This window comes from Salmo salar, chromosome ssa27, assembly GCF_905237065.1.
Source record: "Salmo salar chromosome ssa27, Ssal_v3.1, whole genome shotgun sequence".
NCBI classification, from domain to species: domain Eukaryota; kingdom Metazoa; phylum Chordata; class Actinopteri; order Salmoniformes; family Salmonidae; genus Salmo; species Salmo salar.
This window is the reverse complement of record NC_059468.1, coordinates 5,851,815-5,872,372: the sequence shown is the minus strand read 5'-3', so window position 1 is coordinate 5,872,372 and position 20,558 is coordinate 5,851,815. Positions and strand designations below refer to the sequence as shown.

The 20,558-nt window shown below is 43.0% G+C and overlaps 1 protein-coding gene across 1 annotated transcript in view; it reads left to right on the top strand.

The window, feature by feature from the left end:
- The window catches only part of LOC106588247 (histone-lysine N-methyltransferase 2B), a 62,622-nt gene that overhangs the window by 20,832 nt on the left and 21,232 nt on the right, over window positions 1-20,558 (top strand). The window contains 13 exon segments of the mRNA XM_014177065.2: window positions 87-178; window positions 878-1,282; window positions 1,468-1,581; window positions 1,817-1,963; window positions 2,059-2,151; window positions 2,588-2,705; window positions 3,510-3,623; window positions 3,991-4,175; window positions 4,375-4,479; window positions 8,848-8,958; window positions 9,223-9,299; window positions 15,562-15,746; window positions 19,064-19,161. Coding sequence (XP_014032540.2) covers window positions 87-178; window positions 878-1,282; window positions 1,468-1,581; window positions 1,817-1,963; window positions 2,059-2,151; window positions 2,588-2,705; window positions 3,510-3,623; window positions 3,991-4,175; window positions 4,375-4,479; window positions 8,848-8,958; window positions 9,223-9,299; window positions 15,562-15,746; window positions 19,064-19,161 — 1,844 coding nt within the window.

Genomic DNA, 20,558 nt, shown 5'->3' with positions numbered 1-20,558 from the left:
TTTCAGGGTATTGGTTTGAGAGTTTGTTATTCATGTTTTAAAACCCATTTGCTCTTTGACTGATGCTGCTCCCTCTGATCTCCTAGCTCCAGAGGAGGGCCCAGTGCCCAGTGAAGTTGTAAGGCACCGCAGACCTGGGCCACCCAAAGGACTGCTGGGCCGACGCAGAGCCGACAAGGTAATTACCCGTAGAACTGTCTCTGCCTGACATTACTCACCCACATTAAATCAAAATTACTACTATTAGATTAACTGATCAGTCTCTCACACTCTAACCTCATCCTCTGTATGCAGGAGTGAGCAGCTCCAATAACCACTTCCATCAAAATTCAGAATCAAATGTGCACTGTTTATTTTCTAGTGTTGTCCCCTTCTTTTTGGTGCTGAAGCTTAAAATGTTGTGTTAGTGTTATAATACAAGTCTGATGTTGGGAAAAGCTTATGCCCTTTCACATTAATCGCCGACGCATGCATTATACCTTCATTCAAAAACCTATGGATCCTCTGCAATCTTGATGAATCTTTCTGGAATTGAATCGTCTGGAATCCAAAGATGCCGTGACTCAATGTTTCTTTTGACAGGCATGATCTCGCTCACTCTCACACACTCACAGTTAACTACTGTGGGTAATGGGTCCTCTTTCTTTCTGGTTTGACTTGGCATGCTTTAACAATGATTAGCTTATCTAACCCTCTCTTAACTCCTCTCCTTCACTTCTCCTATCTACACTTTTCTCTCAAAGCCAAAGGTAGTTTGGTGGCTCGTCTCTTTCCTCTACCTTGCTGCCGCTACCTGCCACCTAGCATGTGACCGTGGTCATGCTGTAACGCTGGTCCCCCTCTTTGGCTTAAGCATTCCCCCCCTTCACATGCACAGGGGAGCAACTCAGAGGAGCACCATCCAGGGCTGCTGGTCACAGAGAGCCACATAACAAGGAGCCCCAGCGAGCCCTGCCCACCCAGGATCCCACCGTTGCGGTTACAGTGGCGGCTGCAGGTGCAGCTGCAACGATTGCCCCCATGTGTGGTGCAGTCGGTCATGCAGGAGGAGGAGGAGGAGGAGGAGGAGCCAGAGGAGAAGGAGTCTTCACAGGAAGAGGAGGAGACTATTGTTAAAGAGGCGGTGCTGCAACATAATCCCAGAATTGATCCCCACTATGTCCTTCGTTCCCAGAGTGCCGCAGAACACACACCAACTAACATCCTCGCCACGCTAGTCAACGGACTCCCCCAAAAGGGCCACTTGAAGACCGGGACGCACAGGATCCGCGTAGACTTTAAGGTGAGGGTCTCTCTCATTCAGATTATTTTATTAGCTTGAAATACCATTTGTAAATATTGCCAAAGCAGTATAGTGGTATAGCATTTCATGAAATACAGTACAGTACTTGCTCTCTATCTCCCTCCCATACAAACATTCATTAAGTCACACTATTATTGTGTTTCTTTCTCTCTCCTTTCTCCCAGGAGGACTGTGCCGTCCAGAACGTGTGGTTGATGGGCGGTCTGAGTATCCTCACCTCCATCCCAGTCACCCCTCATCCTGTCTGCCTGCTCTGTGCCAGCAAAGGACACCATGAGGTAACCATGGAAATGCATTTACAGAATATTCTGTGCCTGTATTTGCCATATTATCGTTAGAATAATTACATTTCATTGTAGATAAGTATTACTGTTTTGAGGAAAACTAGGAAGCACACAGGAGGCTGCGTAGGCTTACTGAAGAGCTACCCTGGGTTATCTGGAAAACAGTAGGTTTAGTGCAATATGTGTTCTCCTGATGCTGACTGCCTTCTGCCTTACCACCTCCGCTCAGATGATCTACTGCCAGGTGTGCTGCGAGCCCTTCCACAGCTTCTGCCTCTGGCCGGAAGAGCGCCCCCAGGAGGAGAACAAAGAGAACTGGTGCTGCCGCCGCTGCAAGTTCTGCCATGTGTGCGGCCGCAAGCACAAGAACAACAAGGTGTGCATGTCAGCAGGATCCTCAAAAGTGAACTGAGATTTGGTAGTGTTTTCACCCCAACTTTCACATTTTAAATGTACTGTTTCTTCCTATAGCCTGTGTTGCAGTGCAGGAGGTGTCAGAACTGCTACCACCCCTCCTGTCTGGGACCCACCTACCCAAAGCCCATCAACTGTAACATGCCCTGGGTAAGTACCAGGAATGTATTATATATATTTCTGTTTAACTTTTTCTTCTCTCTGATCCCCATTCTGATTTACCACCATATTTTTAACTGCACTGTGGGTTAATACCATACAACGCAAGTTTATCGTCCAATTTGCACCGGAAATGTGTAGTTTTGCTCTCTGTTGTTATTCTCCCCCCCCCCCCCGACACCACACATACACAAACCCGACGCTCAAATCAACACAGGGTAAGCCACAGCAGAGCAGTTTTTCGGGATGAAGTACTTGCTCAAGGGCACAACAATGGTGGATATGCTAGTAATGATCTGAAACAGCAACCCTCAGTTCTCAGCCAATTCAGTTCCCATTTTTCTTTGACCTAACCTGGACTTGAACCAGCGACCTTCCGGTTACTTGTCCATCTCTCTAACCTTTGGGCTACCTGCCCCCGTCCCAGGTGTGTATGACGTGTATCCGGTGTAAGAGCTGTGGAGTGACCCCAGGGAAGACCTGGGACATGGCCTGGAACCACGAGCAGGACCTCTGTCCCGACTGCAGCACCCTCCACCTCAAAGGTAGGACCTCAGCGAAACATTACAATCTGTGTATTACTAGTAAGACGTAATGTGGTATTAACCAGAATATTACAGATGAGACAAAAATGTTCACCTGGCCCTTTAAGGGCAGGATGTTACCATGATAACGTGACTTGTTCGTGCCTCTGAGATTGAGTCTGGCTAGTAGAAGCGCTGTCTTCTCTTCCCTAGCAGTTGAAACTCAAACATTGAAAAACAACCTAGCTTGTGAACAAAACATTGTCCATTTCCAAGAAACACTCCATTAGACTTTCATTTCAAATAAATTAGAACAACTTTTATGCCTGTGCACAGCGTTTCTAAAAATGAATCTTTCACTTAGCTCTTCACGTGCGCACAGCCCCCAGCCAGGCAGGGTTGCAGTGCGAGGTGGGATAGGCGATATAGGATTCGTAGTCCTTTGACTTTGTGCGATAATTTTACCAGCTATGGAAAAAATATATATAATAATCACCTAGCAGCATTTATTTTACTATAAATGTGATCATACTGGACTCGTTTTTATTCACAAATGTGTCCTGAAATGCTTGCGCTGTCGAGCCCTGACCAGCCGCCAACATGGCTGGTGATATAGACATCTTACCCGCCAATGACAAAATCGACACGCAGGTGGTGGGTGTTCATTTCATGCCCTGAAGGTATAGACAAACTCCAGGAACAGTCGAAGAAGAGAGGGATGAGAGCAGTTGTACAGCTGATACTTTGTCAGGACCTTCTTGTCATGTTATGTATTTGTTTAATTTTCCCATTGATTACTGTAGTACATCTGATTTGTTTTACAAGGGAACTTCTGCACCATCTGCTCCAAGTGCTACGAGGAGAAGGACCACAACAGCCAGATGATGGAGTGCTCCAGGTGTAGCCACTGGGTACATTCTAAATGTGAAGGGCTCTCTGGTGAGTGGGACTACTAGTTCAGCTTTAAAACTGTCTTTATCAAGGGGATGTATAGCAGGGGTGGCCAACACTCATCAGAGGGTTTCTGGTTGGTATGCAGGCTTTTGCTTCAGGCCTACACACACACACCTGATCCAGCTATCACACACACCTGATCCAGAATCAGGTGTGTTAGAGATAAGGGCTGGAACAAAATCCTGCACGAGGGTAGCTCTCCAGGCAAATGGGTGACCACCGCTGTTAACAGTATGTAGCGGAAGATGCCACCTCAATCAAAATATAGGCCCTAACTTGAGGGATCAGAACAACTATCTCACTATAAATCCACTCCATGACATTGAAATTCTTCCTCTCTTCTGTCTGTCAGATGACCTGTATGAGATCATGTCCAGCCTGTCAGAGAGCGTAGTGTACTCCTGTACACCCTGCAGCCAATCACAGCCCAGCTCCTGGAAGGATGAGCTGAAGGACAGGCTGAGGGCGGGGCTAGAGAAGGTGCTGGCCAACCTCCTTTCTGACTCCTCTGCCCAGCACCTGATCACCTGCAGGGAGGTACGGACTGCCTCCATCACAGTAGAGACATCAAGTAGTCACGAGTCAGACATACTCTTTCTCTCTCACTTTCGCAACATGGTTTTGCTCTGTATCCAAAAACAACTAAAATGTTTAGACTGTCTTATCTATTGTATATCCCTCAACACTGACCCTCTGACAGCAGTCTCCATGTACTATGCTGTTTTTTCCCCTGTAGTGTGAGGAATCCACAGAACCAGATGCTTTCAGGGACAAACACCAGCCCATCTGCGACCTACATGCCGTGGGTCAAAAATTTGAAGCGCGCCAGTACACTTCACTGGTGAGATACCTCAGTCCTTTTTAAACATTTGAATTATGCCACATGAAAACTATTTAGACCTAGAGGTTGTCGATTTTGCTCTCAGGGCATCAATATTCTACTCTTTTCAGACCACATTCTGGTCACTTTCTACAGTCAGTGCCTTCAGAAAGTATTTCCCTTGACTTTTTCCACATTTTGTTGTTACAGCGTGAATTTAAAATATATTAAATAGAGCTTTTGTTTCACTAATCTACACACAATACCACATAATGTCAAAGTGGAATTTTGTTTGTAGAAAACTCTAGAAATGATTAAAGAATTAAAAGCTGAAATGTTTCGAGTCAATAAGTATTGACTTTGTTATTGCAAGCCAAAATAAGTTCAGGAGTAAAAATGTGCTTAACAAATCACATAAGTTGCATGGACTCATTCCGTGTTCAATAATAGTGGTTAACATGGTTTTACCCCACACATCTGTAAGGTCTCTCAATCGAGTAGTGAATTTAAAGCACAGATTCAACCACAAAGACCAGGGTTAGGTTTTAAATTAACCGAGTAAAAACTCAGACGATTGTTAAAGCTCAAACCAAGTTTTTTCCCCCAAAGGGTCAGACAGCTGATCAGACAAAGACATGTTTCCACCAGCACAAGTATATATACCCCAATTTGGGTGCCGTCTCCTCCTTCCCTCTAAACATTACCTCTTTATTGCTAGGCAGGAAGTTAAGTGGTGCGGGCAGTAAACTGTTCCTTCTCCCTTAATCTGACCTGACATCAGCCCCCATTCCTCACTAATCCATATCTCTCCATCCTTATCAGTGACTGACTGAAATCATGTGATTGCCTTTCCTTTTTTCAGTACATTCCAAGCTTAATTGCCTCCACCATATACATTCCTCCTACAGATAACCATTCATTTCTGGTGTAGAAACCACACTATGGCACTCTTCATTTCCATAGGATACCTGATGATAAACAATATTTCAAGTTTAGGAGTCAGAACGCGTCAGTAGTTTTTTTCAATACCTCGCAAAATAGGGCACCGATTTGTAGATGTGTAAAAAAAAAAAAAAAAAGCACACGCTGAATTTCAAGTAAAATTATATTTGTCACATGCCCCGAATACAACCAGTGTAGACCTTACTGTGAAATGCTTACTTATGAGCCCTTAATCAACAATGCAGAGTAAAAAAACGATAGGAAAAATACTACCAATAAAATAACGAGGCGATATGCGAGGGGTACCGGTACCGAGTTAATTTGCAGGAGTACGATTTAGTCGAGGCACTTGAGATAATATGTACATGTAGGTAGGGGTAAAGTAACTATGCATACATAATAGAGTAGCAGCAGCGTGTTTGAAGGAATGCGTGTGTGCATCCGCTTCATCTGAACACTTCTGTATTGAGCGCGTCACTGGTACTCTTGTAAGCAGGAATCAGGAGGATGTGACTTGCTGGAATATATTAGGTAAAAAGGATTTCAGTTTTCTTGCATTCAAGTCCCCTGGCACTAGGAGCACTGCCTCTGGATGAGCATTTTCTTATTTGCTTATGACTTTATACAGCTCGTTGAGTGTGGTCTTAGTGCCAGCATCAGTTTGTGGTGGTAAATGACAGGGATTTGGGCTTGGTCCGGTAAGAGCAGTATATCGTTCACGTCCGACTCTTTAAATAAAAAAATCATCATCCTGTTCGAGGTGAGAAATCGCTGTTCTGATGTCCAGAAGCTCTTTTCGGTTATAGGAAACGATGGTGGAAACATTATTATTCCTAACTCTGTTACCGGAGAGGAAGGAAACTGCTCAGGGATTTCGCCATGAGGCCAATGGTGACTTTAAAACAAAGTTTAATGGCTGTGATAGAACTGAGGATGGATCACCAACATTGTAGTTACTTCACAATAACCTGAATGACAAAGTGAAAAGAAGGAAACCTGTATAGAATACAAATATTCCAAAACATGCATCCTGTTTGCAACACTAAAGTAATACTGCAAAAAAGATTGCATAGAAATGAACTTTTTGTCCTGAATACAAAGCGTTTTGTTTGGGGCAAATCCAACACATCACTGAGTACTACTCTTCATATTTTCAAGCTTGGTGGTGGCTGCATCATGTTATGGGCTTGTCATCGGTGTTGGACTAGGGTAAAAATAAACTGAGTACAGCTATAAGCGCAGGCAAAATCCTAGAAGAAAACCTGGTTCATAAAACACAAGGCCAAATCTACGCTGAAGTTGCTTACCAAGGCGACTTTGAATGTTCATGCGTGGCCTAGTTAGTTTTGACTTAAATCGGCTTGAAAATCTATGGCAAGACTTGAAAATGGTTGTTTAGCAGTGATCAGAAATCAACTTTTTAAAATAATGATGGGCAAGTATTGTACAATCCAGGTGTGCAAAGCTCTTAGAGACTTACCCCAAAAGACAACGCTGTAATTGCCGCCAAAGATGCTACTACAAAGTATTGACTGGGGGGTGTGTATATTTATGTAAATTGGATATTTCTGTATTTCCTTTTCAATGAATTTGCTAACATTTATAAAAAAAAACGTTTTTACTTGGTATTGTGGGTGAAAATAATTATATATTTTAGCCATTTTGAATTCAGACTAAACAACGATGTGGAATAAGTCACATTGTTGTTATAGTCTGAAGGCACTGTCTACATTTTGGTCATTTAGCAGATGCTCTTATAGCTCATATAGACGCTCTAATAGTACAGGAAATTGAATCGTATGTGTTGTGATAATTGCATTGTTTGCTCTATAACCTGGTAATTCATATGCCTTGCGACTGATATATAGGCCTAAAGGCCGAGACAATAAGAAGACAGTGGCAGAATCGCACCTTTTTGTTTTATCACAAAACCGTATAGCAACCTCTGTCCACAAAGCATATTGCATGTACAGTAGCAGACAGTTACATGATCTACAGCATGGTCAAGCAAGTTAATATTTTCGGACCACTAAGCAACTATTGATTTAGAACACAGAGAGTTACCGTAAGTCGCAAAGAAAACAGGAGCTGCCTCCACTATTCCAGCACCATTTCAACTTCAACATTTCAACATCATCAAATCACCTCTGCTTAGTCTAATACACTGACAGCTAAAAGTTGGCCCAAAAATATTTTGTCAATCAACGTAAGCTGTGGCTGTCGATGGTTCTGACTTTTTATGTGTGCATGTTCGTGCAAGTAGAAAAAACATGACTCGCTCTACTTCTAGAGAAATGCCAATGCCATCCTCCTCTTTCATGTTGAAGAAATGGTCTAACTCTGTCATACAGTACACACTTTTTAATTTTTTGTTGTCCTAGTCTACCTGGCTAAAATGCTTGCTCGCTAGCCTAACTTCAATTCATGGGCAACGTTAGCTAGTTAACATTAACCTTCTACATCTAGCTACATATTGAACTTCCAGCCTCTCAGGCCAGGGACACAACAATAAATTAGTTAATGGTTGGATCAGAATCGCCGTTATAGTCATTGGCCAGTACGGAGAATTAAGTAAAACCACACATCCAAATCCCTGTTTCCATCCATGGCTAATTTAGGAAAGGGCACATTTTAGCTAAGTGACGTATGCTCTCAATGGGATTTGATAGGATGCCAAATCCAAGCTGGCTTCCCTTGACACTTATTTTTGTTGGTGCGCCAGGACCATTCACAGTTCCGCTCGCTCAGTTTAGCTGAATGCTGATTGGCAATTTATTTTAATTTAAAAAAAAAAAAATTGCCAAGGGAGGTCAGATGCTCGCTGGCTTCCCTTGCCTTGAATGCTACGGGCGGTAACAATGTCATACTGGTTTGGACCAGACAGCATCAGAAAGATGGCCTACACGTAGAGAGACAGAAGGGCGCTGTTTCCCGCGCTCTGATGCTTTTTCCTGTGAAATACATTCAGTCTCTTGCGAATTGAAGAAACATTATGAAACACAGAGACTAAATATATATATTTTTTGTTTGTTGATTGGGCCATTTTTGGGGGGAAGCCTGGCTTACCTTGGCATCCATGAATACTCACCACCGCATCCGTCTCCTAAACTTGACACTGTTTTTCCTTTTCTTTTGCACCCCAGTATCTGAACTTGCACATCATCATCTGCACATCTATCACTCCAGTGTTAATGCTAAATTGTAATTATTTAGCCTCTATGGCCTATTTATTGCCTTACCTCCCTAATCTTACTACATTTGCACACACTGTACATAGACTTTTTATATTGTGTTATTGACTGTACTTTTGTTTGTAACTCTGTTGTTTTTGTCTCACTGCTTTGCTTTATCTTGGCCAGGTCGCAGTTGTAAATGAGAACTTGTTCTCAACTGGTTAAATAAAGGTGAAATAAAAAAATATATTTCCTGCTTTTGTCAAACAATCAGAAATCATTCCATGAGGATGTTGTCATGGTGATGAGGAAGTGGTTGAAGGAGGAGGAGTCTCTCCCTGAGGGCCTGAGTCCCACCTGTTTGGCCAGGTCTCACTACCTGAAGGTTAGTAGAAAGACCTTTCCTCCATTAATGCTATAGACATTATTATGGGCCTTACTTGGCCAAATCATTATTGTTTGTTTGCCTATTTACTCAAATTAGTAGTGTCTGCATTCAAAAAATTGATTTTCTGAGCTATTTTATTAATTTCCTCAATTAATAAAACAGCATAAAATAACTCTGAAAGTCTCTCTAGTGGACCTTTTGCTTATTGACTCCCCTTAATGATGTACGAAGATCACTCAGTGAGTATATCTGTCCTTTCAGTTGCTGGAGGAGACTTTCAGTTGGTTTCATAGCCAAGATCAGAAAATGTGGGACCCACTCTCCAAAGATTTCCCAAGGTAAATGGATACGCTATGTGTAGACCGTATGACTGTATGTTATACATTTTGACCGACTTTCTCACATTTCCGCCAAGAAGATAAGAGAAAGAATCTCCCTGAACAAATCAACTATGACAAGAAATAGTTTTTCCTAAAGATAAAGCAAGCATAGAATACTTGTTTTTAAAAAGTTAGCAAAGAATACTACTTTAACCCCCTAGAGTCGATGTCCGCACCCCCATGGGAGTCTTATTAGCATAATATCGACATGGCCGTTTAATTTGGGCTGATTTCAAGTTTTCATAGCAATCCGTAATCGTCATTTTTGGATGCTGATTACATTGCAATCCACGAGGAGACTGCGTGGCAGGCTGACCACCTGTTACGCGAGTGCAGCAAGGAGCCAAGGTAAGTTGCTAGCTAGCATTAAACTTATCTTATAAAAAACAATCAATCTTAACATAATCACTAGTTAACTACACATGATTGATGATATTACTAGTTTAACTAGCTTGTCCTGCGTTGCATATAATCAATGCGGTACCTGTTAATTTATCATCAAATCACAGCTTACTTCACCAAATGGGTGATAATTTAACAAAAGCGCATTCGTGAAAAAAGCACTGTCGTTGCACCAATGTACCTAACCATAAACATCAATGCCTTTCTTAAAATCAATACACAAGTATATATTTTTAAACCTGCATATTTAGTTAAAAGAAATTGATGTTAGCAGGCAATATTAACTCGGGAAATTGTCACTTCTCTTGCGTTCAGTGCAAGCAGAGTCAGGCTATATGCAGCAGTTTGGGCTGTCTGGCTTGTTGCGAACTGTGAAAATAATTTATTCCTTACAAAGACGTAATTAATTTTCCAGAATTTTACATAATTATGACACAACATTGAAGGTTGTGCAATCTAACAGCAATATTTAGACTTAGGGTTGCCACCCGTTCGATAAAATACGGAATGGTTCCGTATTTCACTGAGAGAATAAACGTTTTGTTTTCGAAATGATCGTTTCCGGATTTGACCGTATTAATGACCTAAGGCTCGTATTTCTGTGTGTTTTATTATATTATAATTAAGTCTATGAATTGATATTTAATAGAGCAGTCTGACTGAGCGGTGGTAGGCAGCAGCAGGCTCGTAAGCATTCATTCAAACAGCACTTTCCTGTGTTTGCCAGCAGCTCTTCGCAATGCTTGAAGCACAGCGCTGTTCATGACTTCAAGCCTATCAACTCCCGAGATTAGGCTGGCAATACTATAGTGCCTATAAGAACTTTGTGGAAAGGTGTGGCTCAGTTGGTAGAGCATGGTGTTTGCAACGCCAGGGTTGTGGGTTCGATTAACACGGGGGACCAGTACGGAGAAAAAAAAAGGGGGGGGAAAAATGTATGAAATGTATTCACTACTGTAAGTCGCTCTGGATAAGAGCGTCTGCTAAATGACTAAAATGTAAATGTAAGAACACGTACATGTTGTGTTGCTCTAGGACGCTCACAAGACTCATCTGAAGCTCCCCCGTACCAGTTGAAAAATAATGTATGTTTACATACACTTAGGTTGGAGTCATTAAAACTTGTTTTTCAACCACTCCACAAATTTCTTGTTAACAAACTATAGTTTTGGCAAGTCGGTTAGGACATCTACTTTGTGCATGACACAAGTCATTTTTCCAACAATTGTTTACAGACAGATTATTTCACTTGTAATTCACTGTATCACAATTCCAGTAGGTCAGAAGTTTACATACACTAAGTTGACTGTGCCTTTAAACAGCTTGGAAAATTCCAGAAAATATCGTCATGGCTTTAGACGTTTCTGATAGGCTAATTGACATAATTTGAGTCAATTGGAGGTGTACCTGTGGATGTATTTCAAGGCCTACCTTCAAACTCAGTGCCTCTTTGCTTGACATCATGGGAAAATCAAAAGAAATCAGCCAAGACCTCAGAAAGAAAAATTGGAGACCTCCAAAAGTTTGGTTCATCCTTGGGAGCAATTTCCAAACGCCTGAAGGTACCACGTTCATCTGCACAAACAATAGTATGAAATTATGAACATGATGGGACCACGCAGCTGTCATACCGCTCAGGAAGGAGACGCGTTCTGTCTCCTAGAGATGAACGTACTTTGGTGCGAAAAGTGCAAATCAATCCCAGAACAACAGCAAAGGACCTTGTGAAGATGCTAAAGGAAACCGGTACAAAAGTATCTGTATCCACAGTAAAATGAGTCCTATATCGACATAACCTAAAAGGCCGCTCAGCAATACCGCCATAAAAAAGCCAAACTACAGTTTGCAACTGCACATGGGGACAAAGATTGTACTTTTTGGAGATATGTCCTTTGGTCTGATGAAACTCAAATAGAACTGTTTGGTCATAATGACAATCGTTATGTTTGGAGGAAAAAGGGGGAGCTTGCAAGCCGAAGAACACCATCCCAACCGTGAAGCACAAAATAGATGGCATCACGAGGCAGAAAAATTATGTGGATATATTGAAGCAACATCTCAAGACATCAGTCAGGAAGTTAAAGCTTGGTCGCAAATGAGTCTTCCAAATGGACAATGATCCCAAGCATACTTCCAAAGTTGTGGCAAAATGGCTTAAGGACACCAAAGTCAAGGTATTGGAGTGGCCATCACAAAGCCCTGACATCAATCCTATTGAAAATGTGTGGGAAGAACTGAAAAAGCGGCTGCGAGCAAAGATACCTACAAACTCAGTTACACCAGCTCTGTCAGGAGGAATGGGCCAAAATTCACCCAACTTATTGTGGAAAGCTTGTGGAAGGCTACTGTAAACATTTGACCCAAGTTAAACAATTGAAAGGCAATGCTACCAAATACTAATTGAGTGTATGTAAACTTCTGATCCACTGGGAATGTGGTGAAAGAAATAAAAGCTGAAATAAATCGTTCTCTCTACTATTATTACATTTCACATTCTTAAAATAACGTGGTGATCCTAACTGACCTAAGACAGGGAATTTTTACTAGTATTAAATGTCAGGAATTGTGAAAAACTGAGTTTAAATGTATTTGGCTAAGGTCTATGTGAACTTCCGACTTCAACTGTGTGTGTGTGTGTGAGACACTGTTTAGTGCCAAAAATAAGGGGTTAAGTACATGTAATAAAACATTAATAATTGTTTCCTGTTCTTTCTTATACTGTATCACTCAGATATACAGTGTATTCGGAAAGTTTTCAGACCTCTTCACTTTTTCCACATTTTGTTACGTTGCAACCTTATTCTAAATTGGATAAAATTGCATTTTTTCCTCATCAATCTAAACACAATACATAATGACAAAGCAATTTTTACTGAGAATTTATATAAAAAAAATATTGAGACTCAGGTGTACATTGAGCTCAGGTGTATCCTGTTAACATTGAGCATCCTTGATGTTTCTTCAACTTGTAGTCGACCTCGAATTAAATTGATTGGACATGATTTAGAAAGGCACACATCTGTCTATATAAGGTCCCACAGTTGACGGTGCATTTCAGAGCAAAAACCAAGCCATGAGGTCGAAGAAATTGTCCGTAGAGCTCCGAGACAGGATTGTGTCGAGGCACAGATCTGGGGAAGGACACCAAAAAATGTCTGCAGCATTGAAGGTCCCCAAGAATACAGTGGCCTCCATCATTCTTAAATGGAAGAAGTTTTGATCCACCACGACTCTTCCTAGAGCTGGCTGCAGTGCCAAACTGAGCAATCGGTGGAGAATGGCGTTGGTCATGAAGGTTACCAAGAACCTGATGGTCACTCTGACATGGTTCCGGAGTTCTTCTGTGGAGATGGTTGTGCTTCTGGAAGGTGCTCCCATCTCTGCAGCACTCCACCAGTCAGGCCTTTTATGGTAGAGTGGCCAGACGGAAGCCGCCACTCAATTAAAGGCGCATGACCGACCGCTTGGAGTTTGCCAAAAGGCACCTAAAGGACACTTAGATTCTCTAGTCTGGTGTAAATAAGATTGAACTCTTTGGCCTGAATGCCAAGGGTTATGTCTGGGTGAAACCAGGCAAACCTGGCACCATCCCTACTGTGAAGCATGGTGGTGGCGTCAGCATCATGCTGTGGGGATGTTTTTTTAGAAGCAAGGACTGGGAGACTAGTCAGGATCGAGGGAAAGATGAACTGAGCAAAGATCAGAGATCCTTGATGAAAACCTGCTCCAGAGCGCAAAGTACCTCAGACTGAGGTGAAGTTTCACCTTCCAACAGGACAACATCCCTAAGCACACAGCCAAGACAACACAGGAGTGGCTTTGGGACTCTGAACTCTCTAAATGTCCTTGAGTTGCCCAGCCAGAGCCTGGACTTGAATCCGATCAAACATCTCTGGAGAGACCTGAAAATAGCTGTGCAGCGATGCTTCCCATCCAACATGACAGCGCTTGAGAGGATCTGCAGAGAAGAATGGGAGAAACTTCCAAAATACAGGTGTGCCAAGCTTGTAGCTTTATACCTTTTAATTTTTTTTTTTTAAACCTGTTTTTTCTTTGTCATTATGCTGTATATTGTGTGTGTGTGTGTGTGTGTGTATTGTTTTTTAAAATACATTTTAGGTTAAGGCTGTATCGTAACACAGTGTGTGAATGTGTCTGAATACTTTCTGAATATGCACTGTATAACAGACACTTCAGAACCAACTTCATTTTGATTTTTTAGGGTGGGGGACTATTTGTTGTTCCATGTAGTGAATCAAAGTTATTCAATGCGTTTGTATGGGCTAATAGCATTAAGGCCAAATAATTAAATAATTGTTTTATGTATTTCTTTGATACTTCAAGTGGTCTTAAAATTCTAAATCAAATGGCAAAATGATCCTAGGTATGACCTAATTAAAACTATTCGAGATACAAAGTATGTAGACAAAATGAATGGTTTTGTCTATTTCAGCCACACCTGTTGCTGACGTGTGTAAAATCGAGCACACAGACATGCAATTGCCATAGACAAACATTGGCAGTAGAATGGCCTTCTGAAGAGTTCAGTGACTTTCAATGTGGCACCATCATAAGATGCCACCTTGTCAACAAATAATTTCAGAGAATGCTACCTGCCCCAATACATGGTGCCAACTGTAAAGTTTGGTGGAGTTGGAATAATGGTCTGGGGCTGTTTTTCATTGTTCGGGCTAGGCCCCTTAGTTCCAGTGAAGTGTAATCATAACGCTACAGCATACAATGAAATTCTAAATGATTCTGTGCTTCCAACTTTGTGGCAACAGTTTGGTGAAGGCCATTTCTTGTTTCAGCATGACAATGCCCCCGTGCACAAAGTGCGGTCCTTTCAGAAATTATCTGTGTGGAAAAGATATGTGTGGAAGAACTTGAAAGGCCTGCACAGAGCCCTGACCTCAGCCCCCATCAAACACCTTTGGGATGAATTGGAACGCCGTCTGCGAGCCAGGCCTAATCGCCCAACATCAGTCCCTGACCTCACTAATGCTTTTGTGGCTGAATGGAATCAAGTCTCCGTGGCAATGTTCCCAACATCTAGTGGAAAGCCTTTCCAGAAGAGTGGAGGCTGTTATAGCAGCAAAAGGGGGGACCAACTTCATATTAATGCTCATGATTTTGGAATGAGATGTTTGATGAGCAGGTGTCCACATATTTTTGGTCATGTCGTGTAGCTTAGTAGGGAACCCCCCCCCCACTCTTCAGGCTTAGACTGTTTAGTGCCAAAAATAAGGGGTTAAACACGTTTCCTGATCTTTCTTAAATCGCATATTTTTTATTATTTTAAATTATTTAACCTTTTATTTAACTAGGCAAGTCAGTTAAGAACAAATTCTTATTTACAATGACGGCCTACACCAGCCAAACCCGGACGACGCTGGGCCTATTGAGCCACCATATGGGATTCCCAATCACGGCCGGTTGTGATACAGCCTGGATTCGAACCAGGGTGTCTGTAGTGACGCCTCTAGCACTGAGGCGCAGTGCCTTAGATATAGCACAGGCACTTCCAAACAAACTTCCTTTTTTAGTGTGTGTGGGGGGGGTAGACTATCTCTATTGAATCTGTTATTCGTTGTGTTTGTATGTGCTAATAGCAGTAAGGCAAAATGCTATTTTTCTTATATGTTTGCTACTTAAAGGGGTCGTAAAATTCCAAATCAAATAGCTAAATGATCCTTGGTATGAACAATTTCATATAGCTTGCAGCACGCCCCCCCCTTCCCCTGACTTAGACAGGACTTGGACTCTTATGGGTTAAAAATTCTCTTGCTGAGCAAGTCTGCCCCCTCTTCTGTCTCAGTGGTATGCTCCCCGAGGCAGTTCTTCCTCCATCTATGGAGCACAGCTATGCACAGTGGCTGGAGAGGACGTACCAAGTTACCAGGGGTTCAGGGTTTCTCCAGCAGGGGAACACCATCCCTCCCCCATCCTCAGTCACCACCCATCAGCCCTGGGCGCTGGAGGGCCTCCCACTCAAATCCCAAGGTATGTAGTCTATGGCTGTTTCCCAAATAGGGAGTCTGGTCATGGGCATAGGGCTATGGTCAACTGTAGTGCACTATACAGCTCTGTAAATTAAGAGACCACTGCAAAATGATCAGTTTCTCTGGTTTTACTATTTATAGGTATGTGTTTGGGTAAAATTAACATTTTTGTTTTATTCTATAAACTACTGACAACATTTCTCCCAAATTCCAAATTAAAAATATTGTCATTTAGAGCATTTATTTGCAGAAAATGACAACTGGTCATAACACTGCATCTTTTTTGTTATTTGTCAGACCTCAAATAATGCAAAGAAAATGAGTTCATATCCGTTTAAACAACACAATACTCGTGTTTTAACTTAGGAAGTGTTCAGAAATCATAATTTGGTGAAAATCAGGGTTATTCCAATCACAGCTTTCATGCGTCTTGGCATGGAGCATTGTCCTGCTGGAAAAACCCATCCTCAGAGTTGGGGAACATTGTCAGAGTAGAAAGAAGCAAGAAAGTTTTCTTCCAGGACAACCTTGTACGTGGCTTGAATTATGCGTCCTTCACAAAGACAAATCTGCCTGATTCCAGCCTTGCTGAAGCACCCCCAGATCATCACCGATCCTCCACCAAATTTCACAGTGGATGCGAGACACTGTGGCTTGTAGGCCTCTCCAGGTCTCGCACCCACAGTGACATTTGGTGGAGGATCGGTGATCTGGGGGTGCTTCAGCAAGGCTGGAATCAGGCAGATTTGTCTGTAGAACAAAAGAAAACAAAAAGTCTATATACAGTGAGTGCAAATGAGGTAAGTTAAGGCAATAAATAGGCCATGGTGGCGAAGTAATTACAATATAGCAATTAAACACTGGAATGGTAGATGTGCAGAAGATGAATGTGCAAGTAGAGATACTGGGGTGCAAAGGAGCAAGATAAATAAATAAATACAGTATGGGGATGAGGTAGGTAGATAGATGGGCTATGTGCAGTGATCTGTGAGCTGCTCTGACAGCTGGTGCTTAAAGCTAGTGAGGGAGATATGAGTCTCCAGCTTCAGAGATTTTTGCAGTTCGTTCCAGTCAGTGGCAGCAGAGAACTGGAAGGAAATGCGGCCAAAGGAGGAATTGGCTTTGGGGGTGACCAGTGAGATGTAGCATGCGCTCCAGCAGGTATGAGTGGGTGCTGCTATGGTGACCAGTGAGCTGAGATAAGGCGGGGCTTTACCTAGCAGAGACTTGTAGATCACCTGTAGCCAGTGGGTTTGGCGACGAGTATGAAGCGAGGGCCAACCAACGAGAGTGTACAGGTCGCAATGGTGGGTAGTGTAAGGGGCTTTGGTGACAAAACGGATGGCACTGAGTAGAGTGTTGGAGGCTATTTTATAGATGACATCACCGAAGTCGAGGATCGGTAGGATGGTCAGTTTTATGAGGGTGTGTTTGGCAGCATGAGTTAAGGATGCTTTGTTGCGATATAGGAAGCCTATTCTAGATTTAATTTTGGATTGGAGATGCTTAATGTGAGTCTGGAAGGAGAGTTTACAGTCTAACCAGACACCCAGGTATTTGTAGTTGTCCACGTATTCTAAGTCAGAGCCGTCCAGTGCGAGCAGGTGCGGGCAGTGATCCATTAAATAGCATGCATTTAGTTTTACCTGCGTTTAAGAGCAGTTGGAGGCCACAGAAGCTCTGAAACCAGATTGCATAGCGGAGAAGGTGCGGTGGGATTCGAAATGGTCGGTAATCTGTTAACTTGGCTTTCGAAGACCTTAGAAAGACAGGGTAGGATAGATATAGGTCTGTAGCAGTGTGGGTCTAGAGTGTCACCCCCTTTGAAGAGGGGGATGACCGCAGCAGCTTTCCAATCTTTGGGAATCTCAGATGATATGAAAGAGAGGTTGAACAGGCTAGTAATAGGGGTTGCAACAATTTCGGCAGACCATTTTTAGAAAGTGAGGGTCCAGATTGTCTAGCCCGGCTGATTTGTATGGGTCCAGATTTTGCAGCTCTTTCAGAACATCGGCTATCTGGATTTGGGTGAAGGACAAATGGTGGAGGCTTTGGCGGGTTGCTGTGGAGGGTGCCGGGCAGTTGACCGGGGTAGAGGTAGCCAGGTGGAAAGCATGGCCAGCTGTAGAGAAATGCTTATTGAAATTCTCAATTATAGTGGATTTATCGGTGGTAAGTGTTTCCTAGCCTCAGAGCAGTGGGCAGCTGGGAGGAGGTGCTCTTATTCTCCGTGGACTTTACATTGTCCCAGAACTTTTTTGTGTTAGTACTACAGGATGCAAATTTCTGTTTGAAAAAGCTAGCCTTAGCTTTTCTAATTCTTAAGTTGCATATCACGGGGGCTGTTCGATGTTAATGCAGAACGCCACAGGATGTTTTTGTGCTGGTCAAGGGCAGACAGGTCTGGAGTGAACCAAGGACTATATCTATTCCTAGTTCTAAAATTTTTGAGTGGGGCATGCTTATTTAAGATGGTGAGGAAGGCACTTTTAAAGAATAACCAGGCATCATCTACTGACGGGGATGAGGTCAATGTCATTCCAGGATACCCCGGCAAGGTTGATTAGAAAGGCCTGCTCGCAGAAGTGTTTTAGGGAGTGTTTGACAGTGATGAGGGGTGGTCGTTTGGTCGCAGACCCATTACGGATGCAGGCAATGAGGCCTTGATTGAAAACAGCAGAAGTGTATTTGGAGGGCGAGTTAGTTAGGATGACGTCTATGAGGGTGCCTGTGTTTACGGATTTGGGGTTGTACCTGGTAGGTTCATTGATAATTTGTGTGAGTTTGAGGGCATCAAGCTTAGATTGTAGGATGGCCGGGGTGTTAAGCATGTCCCAGTTTAGGTCACCTAGTAGCACGAGCTCAGAAGATAGATGGGGGGCAATCAATTCACATATGGTATCGAGGGCACAGCTGGGGGCAGAGGGAGGTCTATAGCAAGCGGCAACAGTGAGAGACTTGTTTCTGGAAAGGTGAATTTTTAGAAGTAGAAGCTGGAATTGTTTTGGTACAGACTTGGATAGCCTGCAGAGTTCTGTATTACTATCTTTGCATTAGATTGCAACACCGCCCCCTTTGGCAGTTCTATAAATAGTAAAACCAGAGAAACTGATCATTTTGCAGTGGTCTCTTAATTTTTTTCCAGAGCTCTGTTAGAATAGGGTGCCATTTGGGACTAGTCTTAAAGCAGACATGTAACCCCATTCACCAGCACAAGAAGATCTTTGTAGTGTGCATTGACTGATTTCGCATTTTCCTTGGTCCTAACCATGTGAAGGGACAATTAAATAATGAATGTGTTTGGTGTATCTTGTCTAGGTACAAATGGTGCTGTAACCGGGGCCCTGGAACTCGACCTGACCAAAGATGAGAGGCAGTGTGCACTCTGCCAACAGTGTGGTGACGCCACACCCAACGTGAGTTCTTCTGCCCACCTCTGTACAGATCCCACTCAGTAAAACCGGATATCATACATAGTGCATTCGGGAAGTATTCAGACCCCTTAATATTTTGTTACGTTACAGCTTTATTCAAAAATGGATTAAAAAGGTCTCCTCAATCTACACACAATACCCATAACGACAAATCAAAAACAGGTTTTTAAAAATGAAATATCACAGTATTCAGACTCTTTACTCAGTAATTTATTGAAGCACCTTTGGCAGAGATTACAGTCTTAGTTCTTCTTGGGTATGACGCTGCAACCTTGGCACACCTGTCTTTGGGGAGTTTCTCTCATTCTTCTCTGCAGATCCTCTCAAGCTCTGTCAGGCTGGGGAGCGTCGCTGCACAGCTATTTTCAGGTCTATCCAGAGATGTTTGATCGGGTTTAAGTCCGGGCTCTGGCTGGGCCACTCAAGGATATTCAGAAACTTGTCCCGAAGCCACTCCTGCGTTGTCTTGGCTGTGTACTTAGGGTCGTTGTCCTGTTGAAAGGTGAACGTTCGCCCCAGTCTGAGGTCCTGAGTGCTCTGGAGCAGGTTTTCATCAAGAATCGCTCTATATTTTGCTCTGTTCATCTTTCCCTTGATCCTGACTAGTCTCCCATTCCCTGACACTGAAAGTCATCCCCACAGCATGATGCTGCCACCATCATGCTTCACTGTAGGGATGGTGCCAGGTTTCCGCCAGACGTGACGCTTGGCATTCAGGCCAAAGAGTTCAATTTTGGTTTCATCAGACAAGAGAATCTAGTTTCTCATGGTCTGAGAGTCCTGAGGTGCCTTTTGGCAAACTCCAAGTGGGCTGTCATGTGCCTTTTACTGAGGAGTGGCTTTTGTCTGGCCACTCCTCCATAAAGACCTGATTGGTGGAGTGCTGCAGAGATGGTTGTCCTTCTGGAAGGTTCTCCCATCTCCACAGAGGAACTCTGGAGCTCTGGCAGAGTGACCATCGGTTCTTGGTCAGCTCCATGACCAAGGCCCTTCTCCCCCAATTGCTCAGTTTGGCCGGACGGCCAGCTCTAGGAAGTGTCTTGGTGATTCCAAACTTCTTCCATTTAAGAATGATGGAGGCCACTGTGTTCTTGGGGACCTTCAATGCTGCAGACATTTTTTTTGGTGACCTTCCCCCAGATATGTGCATCGACACAATCCTGTCTCGGAGCTCTACGGACAATTCCTTCGACCTCATGGCTTGGTTTTTGGTCTGACATGCACTGTCAACTGTGGGACCTTTTTATATAGACATGTATTTCTTTCCAAATCATGTCCAATCAATTGAATTTACCACAGGTGGACTCCAAGTTGTAGAAACATCTCAAGGATGATCAATGGAAACAGGATGCACCTGAGCTCAGTTTCGAGTCTCATAG